Source organism: Dermacentor variabilis, chromosome 1, assembly GCF_050947875.1.
Source record: "Dermacentor variabilis isolate Ectoservices chromosome 1, ASM5094787v1, whole genome shotgun sequence".
Taxonomy (NCBI): Eukaryota; Metazoa; Arthropoda; class Arachnida; order Ixodida; family Ixodidae; genus Dermacentor; species Dermacentor variabilis.
Window position 1 is genome coordinate 112,236,533 of NC_134568.1, and position 9,370 is coordinate 112,245,902.

The window sequence follows — 9,370 nt, forward strand, 5'->3', positions numbered from 1 at the left end:
TGTTCATATCGAGAACTAGAAGTACTGGGTTTAGTTACAATATCTACACAAAGAGTGGAGAATGTCACATCTCACCAGTCTAGCATGACTGAACTGAATCGCACACCAAGGAGCCTAAAACGGCTGCTTAAAACCCCTCTGTCCTCCCTAGATCCCTAGGCCAGGGAAACTGCCATCCGACCTTTGTCCAATCGGAGCATCCAAAGTCAAAGGACACGACGCGTTGAGGGCAAGGGTTCACACACTCACTCCCGCACCTTTGTTTCACTGAACACACAGAAAGGAGGGGGGCTTTATAGACAGGGGCTGTCACGCTCAACTCGGGCTTGGTTCCTGGGATGACCACGCAGTTAACTGGGGCATTTGTCAAACAACCGTGGCAGTTACCGGAGTCCGTGAGGGAACGCCGTAGAACACCCTTTTCCAGGAGTTTTTTTGCTCCCATTGGTCCATGAACGCGACAGTGGACCAGCTATCAATACTCGGTCCACCAAACGTGTCTCGCTTTGCAAGCGCCGGTAGTCTGTCCGTGGGGGGCATTTTATCATCTTCACGAAGCGATTCGTCGTAGTGGGCTAGGAGAGGCTAGAAGGTCACCGCGCCCCCCCCCCCCGCCCCCCCGCTGGCCGATCATAACACTGTCCAGTGCATTGACAGAGCTTCAGCAGGCACTTGCAGCTAGAGTGCCAGTAAAGAGCTGCATATTATAGGGTTCGCTTTAACAGCGCATCACATTGTACTTAGAGGGTGCATGTAGGTGGCAAGAAAGCAATAGCACAACAATCATTAAAGGAGATGACTGTGCAAAGTAGTGCAAAGTAGACACAATTTGTGCCTGCATGGACTCAACTGTACAAACTCGTTTCTCAATGTCATCATCATCATCAGCCTGGTTATGCCCACTGCAGGGCAAAGGCCTCTCCCATACTTCTCCAACTACCCCGGTCATGTACTAATTGTGGCCATGTCCCTGCAAACTTCTTAATCGCAACCGCCCACCTAACTTTCTGCCACCCCCTGCTTCGCTTCCCTTCCCTTGGAATCCAGTCTGTAACCCTTAATGACCATCGGTTATCTTCCCTCCTCATTATGTGCCCTGCCAATGTGCATTTCCTTTTCTTGATTACAACTAAGATGTCATTAACTCAATGTATACTCCTCTTAATCCTCAGGGTGGTGCGGTATGGTCCTGTCAAATATTTCAAGCTTAGTGCAATCCATTACTGTAATTAATGCACTAGTGACCCCGTGCAGGCACACATCGCTGTTAGTGGATAGAGCTTCACACCATGCTAAAGATGTTCTTATTTAACCCCACAGTTGGCATTGACATCAAATTGTTTGTGCCTTGACTGTTTTCCTCTCATTATTCTTTAACTCGTGTAAGGCCTCTCCTCACAATATAACCATGGTCTTGAAAGTATATTCAAATACAGTACTATATATAATAACTAAAGACGCTACAAGATTATGGCAACTGTTCTTTCAATCTGCACTCTGGCAAGGAATTTGTTGCAGTGTTTGAAACACACTGCAGTCATCAGTGCCTATCACTTGTTTTTTCTTCTTCCTCTGACCTCTTTACAGGAAGCACAATATTGGACAGGGCTGTAGTGGAGCACAATTTGTTGTCAGCCAGCAAACTTTACAATAACATCACATTTGAAGAGCTGGGTGCTCTACTGGAAATACCATCATCTAAGGTGAGCATCCTACCACTATTATTTTACTGCCAGTAATTACTTATACGCTAGAAAACAGGCAAACCATGTTTGTCTGTTCATGCCTTCATTTGTTTCTCACACTTTGGCCCAGGCAACGTATAGTGTGGCTTAACAAATATCCACCCTGGGATCTAACCAATAATGGTATGGTTTCATGGCAAGCATTCTAATCACTGCTCCAGAACTGCTTTGCGCAAGTAATAGTTGTAGTGGGTGCTGACAAATGCTAACAGTTTTTCATGTGGCTCACCTTGTGCAAGATAAGTTATGCTTGTGTTGCGCTGACAATCTCTGAGGCCATGGTCTGGGGTTTACATCATATCAGCTAACCACCAGGTGCCCTCATCATGTGCTTGCATGTAATTTAAAGGCTCTTAATAGGAAAATTGAACAGTTACCAGCCCTGTAACATTGCCAAGATTGCAAATAAACTTATATCCAATTTAGCTGAAGTGAAATTCCATTGAATCTCATTGAAGTCATAACATGAAACAGTTCTTTTTTAACATAATGAACTGCATCTTTGCTGAACAAATTTATTTTCCTTATTTATTTATTTATTTATTTATTTATTTATTTATTTATTTATTTATTTATTTGCTCCTTATGGCCACATAATTTGGTAGCATAATAGACACAAGTCAGTTTGCCAAGCTCATCAGATTAGACATATTGTTTTCAGCAAATGTAGTGTTTCCCTTAGCAGCTGCAAACAAATTACATTTTCAGCAAAGGGCATTAGAGGTCAGAACATTGCCAGCCATGCCTAGCTACTGCTGTTATATCCTCTTGTAACACTCCTTGGGTACATGAAGACATGTGCTCATTAAAGAATCAGTCCTACTTATAATGATCCTGCTTCTAACAAAATTACAAAAGAAGTCTGTGGGGGCTATGGCATAATGTTGACCAGCTGGGGTTTAATGTGAACCCAACACACGGTACACAAGACTTTTGCATTTCCCCCCCATTGGAATGCGGCTGCCGCTGGAGTGAATCGAACCCACGACCTCATGCTCAGCAGTGCAACGCAATAGCTACTGCACTGCAGTGGCTGCTTCCAATGAATGCTTAGCTGTTGTGAATTAATTGTGCAAGACTCAAAATGGTGCATGTGAAAGAAATGGCAGTAAATTCCAAGTAAAATATATCCTGATTTAAAAAATCTGTCAAACACTCCAGGTCCTGGTCACTTCCTTGGAAAAGTGAGTCCCCTCTAAACACGTGCCACTTGCACATTCAGCTGGGTGTTTTCTGGCAACATTTCCATGGTCACATAAATTATACTGCCATGTTGTCATCAACAGTTAATGTTTTGTCATTTTGTTTTCAGATGTCTTGATCTGGGTCTTTAGGCTTAAGTTGGGGCATAAGTGCTTGACCATTGGCACATTCTATTGTGAGAATGGCCCATGCAGCCATTTGTACACCAGGTCCTTTATCATTCAGTGCCACATAGAAAGTTGTGGAGATATTAAGGGCGCCACTGTAGACACCTTCACTCTATATGCTATGATGTGTGTATTGTCAAAATAAAAGTATTATTTGTTGAAATCAACAATTTTGGCTGTAGCCAGATATCACAAATATCACGATCTTCAATTAAGTGCTTTGGAACAGAGCAGCACTTGTAGGTCAACATGTGTTTCTGCATAAAAGGGCCCTGAACCACCTCTCAGGCTCAGTGAAAGAACAGCCCGTGGATAGCATACGCTGCTGTGAGCATCTCAGCCAAATTTTGCAGTCGTGCACAGCGTGTGGAGCTCACAAGCAAAGGGCAAAGTCAAATGCTCTATTTTCAACAGAAGCCTGCTCCTCACTCTTTTCTGAACGCTTTATATCATAATATAGCAGATTCCCATGCATAGCTGACACCAATCAAGAAAAGTGTTTGGATCAGTACGCTCTACTTGCTGTCAATGTGTATAATTATAACAGTTTAATTTGTAAGTGAAAATATACTTCTGAATTTCGATAATAATTTTGTACTTCCAGAAGAAGCTGACTAATGCAGTTTAATAAGCTGAACTAAGTGAAAATCTGCTTTTGAATTGCAATAATAAGTATGTACTTCCAGAAGAAGCCAACTATCATCTGCTCACTCAGCTGCGGCTGCCCGCGTAGGAATTAAACCTTGGCCACCCAGCTTATCAGTGTCTGGTCTCACTAATTTCTACTAGTTTTGACCACGCAATTAGCCTCGAACCACACAAAACTTCAGGTCAGACCACACGCACGTGCTCACTCCTGGCAGCTCCTGGTTAGACGCCTTGGCAGACTGCTTCATATCGAGCTATTGAAAGTGCTTCAAAATGCACACGTTGGATCTGGCTACTATCCGTTAAATAAGCTGGTGCAGGACAAAGCTGGTCCGCACAGCATAGCACAGCCAGACAGCAGGAGCGTATGAGCAATGACACACACTCAAGCCCTGTCGTGCACAAATAAAACGCTGCGCACATGCACTGCAGTTGCACGTTGCGGCAGTCTGCTATCTATAGTAGATACCACTGCCGCCACAGGGTGCCACAACGAGTCCGCTGGCTGAGCACACTGCAGCTCGCTGAGGACAACCGAATTCGGCGTGCCCATAGGCACCAAAATCGGAAATAGTGGCATCTGCGTGAATATCCAAAATCAAATTTGAAAACTGCGCGCCACAGTGATACTCAGTAAGCAGAGCAGCGTTGTGGGCACACCCCGCTCTTCCACAGCCTTGGCTGTGCAAGTCATTGTGTCAGGAGCGGAAGCACCACGAACAGGGTGCTTGATTGCCAATAACTGCACTTCTGCTGAATGCATTAAAGTATCTTTTGCAGCAAAGTATTTCTGAAATAGCCTGTTTTAACTTCAAATGCATTTCTCCTCTTCGATAAAAAGTGATTCAGGGCCCCTTTAACAGTTATGAAGCTGTGGTTTCAGGGCTGACACTGTACAAAACAAATATGCTTTGCTTATCTCTCTCTCTCCGCTCCCTCAAAGTTGTAACATTCTTTTCAGTTTTGTGCACTCTATGGCAGTCAGGTTAGTTACAAATGAGCTCCATGCCTAATACGGCTTATTAAAGTTGACTTTATTCCATATTTGAGGTGTGTTGTTTCAGCCTGCTTCTTTGATGAAACAAAATAAACATTCTTGCATCATATTCGATGTGCAGCTAGGCTAAATTGCTTGGTGTAATTGCAGAAAAAAGATTCGATATTGTATTTGTGTAAATATGGAGTTGTAAGCATGTCTTAAGCAGTATTTTTTGTCATTATCTTATTCATTTACAGTGTCTTCTTTTATTACAGGCAGAGAAAATAGCTTCACAAATGATCACTGAAAGCAGAATGAATGGCTACATCGACCAGATTGATTCTATTGTCAATTTTGAAAGTAAGTATATATTAATATTAAAGACAATAAAGGCATGTAACATTTAAATGTAAACAAACCTCGATATAACAAAGTAGGTAAAATTGGCAATTTGCTTTGTTATATCGAAATTTTGTCGCATTGAAATTTGACCTTTTATGCAAATATTTACAGTCGCCGATTGATTTGTTTTACACGAAAAGGGGCCACAGAATTTTCTGAATTACCGGGCAATCAAAAAAAGCAAATTTGAATGAGAAAACAGTTCATTTTAAAGGATTTGGTAGTCGGCGACAAATGATGCGGTTTCATGCCACGTCGACAATATTTCCACATCAGTGGTACGAAGTAAGTGAAGCCAGCCATGCTTTCGCATGCGCTCTGCCCCCACGACTGATAGCGTCGCCCTTACTGGGATGACGCCATAATGAAAAGCGCCAGCAGCAGTGAGCGAATGCTTCGCTTCCCGCTCCAGTGGGTCACTGAAACTCGAAATTACGCAACCTCCAATACTAAACCCACGGGAAGACAGCTTACAATAATGCCACGCTGTCTCCGCATGCGCACTCTTTGCACACGCAGCAGATTACCTCAAAAGCAGGGTGCGTGTCAGCCGCACTTAAACCGTGCGTAGCCAACTCACACCAACTTACTCCCCGCCCTTCATGCGTGCTTGATGGCGTTATAGTGAGCTCGCTCCCTCCCCCTCTTTCCCTTTACCCGCACGGGAAGGCGGCACTCGTGACGCCACCATCTTTCTTGTCTCACCCTTGCACTCTTTCACTTGTACCTAAAGCACACAGTGCGTGGAGCGCGATAGGATCTTATCGCACTTGGACTTTGTAGGGAACCTGATGCGGCTCCACTTTGGTGGCCGCTCTTGCACGGCCACCGCATAAAAAAAAAAAGTGCGGCCTGCTGCGTGCATCAAAAACGCTGTCATCCGCCGCCGCGCCACCACTCGGGAACCTTTGTCTGGGATCGGCATAGAAAATGCGAGAGGAATGCGCCTCGAACGCTGTCGCCCATGGAAACCGACGCGTCCCGTCCCCAACAGCTAGCGCCGTTCGGCCCAGCCAAGCGGCCGAGAATGCAACCACAGCTGAGAAGTTAATTCCAATTGCAGCCCACCTGACTTCGCAGGCCACACCTTTTTTTTTTTTCTTTAAATCTATCCAGCGGTTGTGGCTCTTGTCGCGCAGCACGCAATTTGAGAGGTGCGTTTGCAAGCAGCCGCATGCAATTCAATCGTTAGACCATTTGGTCTGCAAAAGTTTCCATTTATTATCTCGGCATTCCTTTGCGGCAGCAGTGAAATTTGGTTATATTGAAGTTGCATGCACACACAGTTCGTTATTGAGGTTCTAAATACATGGTGTTCTATGGACAAGAGGTTATAAAGAGTTAAAAACTTCGTTATATCGAGAATTTCATTACACAGTAAACTCATTTGTACGAATATTTTAGAATAACAAACCTTTAGAAAATCCCCGGCAGTATTCGTGTGCATTCTATGCAAAAATCTTTAAATTAAACAAATTTCTGAATAGGAAATATTTCAGTTGAGTGAACTTGATCAGTGGACCTGGGCTCATTTTTTCACTCTGTTCAATGAAGTTTCGTGCTCTGCAGCGCTGGTGTACCCAATGCCTGTAGCCCCCAAATCGCCCCTCTAGTGGTGGCTATAAGCAGTGTGACAGTGAATTCGTTACCTGTGCTGAACTATCAGTTCTGGAAATTGTTCAGTTTTTTCCCTAAGAAGATGCCATGTCAGAGGCAGATTCAAATCCTGTAATTCTAGCCGACGCTGTAGGATGCCTTAGAAAATTGCGAGACTTCGTGTCTCAGCAACAAGCCATGCCAAAGGAAATACATAAAAACAGACTCTCTGGACAGCTTTGTTGCTTCTTGTGCTTTAAGAGCACAAGTGCAAATGAAAATTATTGTTCTTTTTTTTTTTTTTTTTTTTTCAAAATGAGATAGGCAGCAACGTAACTGTTACGCACTTCGTATATATGGATGTACACCAGTGAGCAAAAGTATGCGGACCACAGGGTCACCAAAAAAACAGAATTTCTTCGTAATTAACACGCATAAACAGAAGCTGACAAGTGCACTAGAAAATTAGTAATGCCAAGTTTCGACTGCAATCTTTACTTTCAAGTTGCATTCACAGACAAAGGAGAAAATTAGTTATATCGCGCAATACCTGGTACATATACTTTTGCTTATGGGTGTACATAACTCCATAAATTGCAGTATACTCTTTTGACTCTGATGTCTGCTGTGCCCTATGCTCTTCCATGTTCTAGTGAATATTCAGTTTAGTGAACTTGCAGTTAACTGAACTATTTCCTTGGGTTCCTTGATGTTCACTCAGGTGAGAGTTCACTGTATTGAAGTTTGTTACATTGAGGTTTAACTATCTTTTATATATGTCATTTGCTTACTCTTGGGGGAGAGAGTAAGGTGTTGGGGCTCAATATTACAGTATAGCTTCATAAAATAAAATGTATGAGGAAGTGTTTTGTGTTTTTAATATTCAGATATATAGGCATATGTTGAATTTAATACCTCTGTTGCTCTGTGTACGTGCAGAAAGTACACATGTGCCTGACGCGCATGCTCACTATGCCTTACAGGCCGGGAAATCTTACCATCGTGGAACCAACAGATCCAAAGTCTCTGCTTCCAGGTGAACAACATCATAGAGAAGATTGGTTCCGTCGCACCCAGCTGGATGAGCCAGGCATTAGAAGAGCACATGGCCACTTAAATCAAGCACAAATTGCGTCATTAAAAGGCTGTTTGATACTTAAACTGAATGGTCCGTGCTTCACACCTTTTTATCTAGGACTGCAGTTTGGAGAGTAAAGAGCATAGAGTTGGAGACAGCTATATTGGACTTCCTCATTTGTTAGGTACTTGTACAGGTTGGTCCATTGTTAAGGAGAACACTCATTACCAAATTTTCCTTATCGGCATGTCTGAAAATGTCCAACTTTGTGGCAGGTGACGTATGGAAGATGACGCTGGCTGTTCTCTGTGTGCCTGCATAGTGGATTGACAGCACTTCTGCAGTCACCAGTAACTGCAGCATCAGCAAGGTGTGTGTGAGCTGGCTGCTTACATGTTCCCTACCTCTTGAGATGCTGTGAACAATTTGCTGGCAAAACTTTGCACTGACAGCTGAACCTAATAGTTTGCAGTATACAGTCTAATGTAATTTGTGCATGCATTAAAGTGGTAATGGCCACCTAGTTAAATTAGCTGCAATATAATGGAAGTGGCAAGCATTGATAAGCTCAGTTCTACCGAAGAACTAAATGCATCTCGCGACTTCCCCACCCCCCCACCAGTCTCTAGATCAGGTTGGCATACTGAAATTTGCAACTCTTGCCTTGCTATTGCATGTTCTTAATCCAAATGCGCTAGCATTAATAAATTGGGTAATTGTTATGGCTATTTGCAATAAGCATATTATAGAAGTGGGCAGTTATAAACGTTTTTGAATATTGCAAACCTTGGCCAATTCCCCCTCATAGGTATGTGCTGTGTGTCATTAAAGAGGGAGTTTTAGAAGTAGCGCACCTAAACCTCTTTGTATACCAAAAACACCATGGCCCACTTGCATTCTTTTGTATCCTCTTTGCCTTCTTTAGTACACCTCACTGATTGGCCACTGAATTATTTTTTTTCTGTAGCAATTTGTACGATGTGCACTGGAGGAATTGTACAGTTTCGATTCGATACTGCAGAGGTGCTCACATTCTCTTGGAATGCATAAGGCTTCAATCAAGCATCTGCGTTGATCTTACCGAGATCACTCTCGCCTTGAATTGACAGGACAGGTGCTGTTAGTGCGACGCATGAAAATAGGTCCATTTTTAGACCATGCGTATTTGCACCTGCATTTCCGTTTACGCGCAATGGCCTTTTTAGAGCGCAGCGGGGGCGAGAGAGCGCAAGGAGGAAAGCAGAGGAGAGTATGGCAAACAGGTGAGGAGGAAAGCAGAGTGCCTCACGAGACTACGAGATGGCGCCATAGTAGCGTGTGTCGACGTCATTATGAAGGCATGCGGCGAACACTGGACGAGTGCGTCCACCGATACCATATTGACCCTTCTCGCGAAGCAGTTTGCTTTGGAGAAACGAGATGGCACTTACGGCGGTGCGCTGCGCGTTGCGTCAGCAAAAGCGCACGAATACAAAACCATTGCTTCTGCCCTGCTTGTGTGCGATCAGCTGTAGAAAAGACAACTGGGTTTTCGCTAACGTACTGTGCTTCG

General features: G+C 43.6%; 1 protein-coding gene across 3 annotated transcripts in view; it reads left to right on the plus strand.

The window, feature by feature from the left end:
* The window catches only part of CSN4 (COP9 signalosome subunit 4), a 65,937-nt gene extending 58,036 nt beyond the window's left edge, over positions 1-7,901 (plus strand). For all 3 annotated transcript variants that reach the window (XM_075693102.1, XM_075693093.1, XM_075693086.1), the window contains 3 exons: positions 1,588-1,703; positions 5,018-5,102; positions 7,724-7,901. In XM_075693102.1, coding sequence (XP_075549217.1) covers positions 1,588-1,703; positions 5,018-5,102; positions 7,724-7,857 — 335 coding nt within the window. In that variant the 3' untranslated portion in view covers positions 7,858-7,901. The remainder of the gene's footprint in view (positions 1-1,587; positions 1,704-5,017; positions 5,103-7,723) is intronic.
* The last annotated feature ends 1,469 nt before the right edge of the window (positions 7,902-9,370 follow it).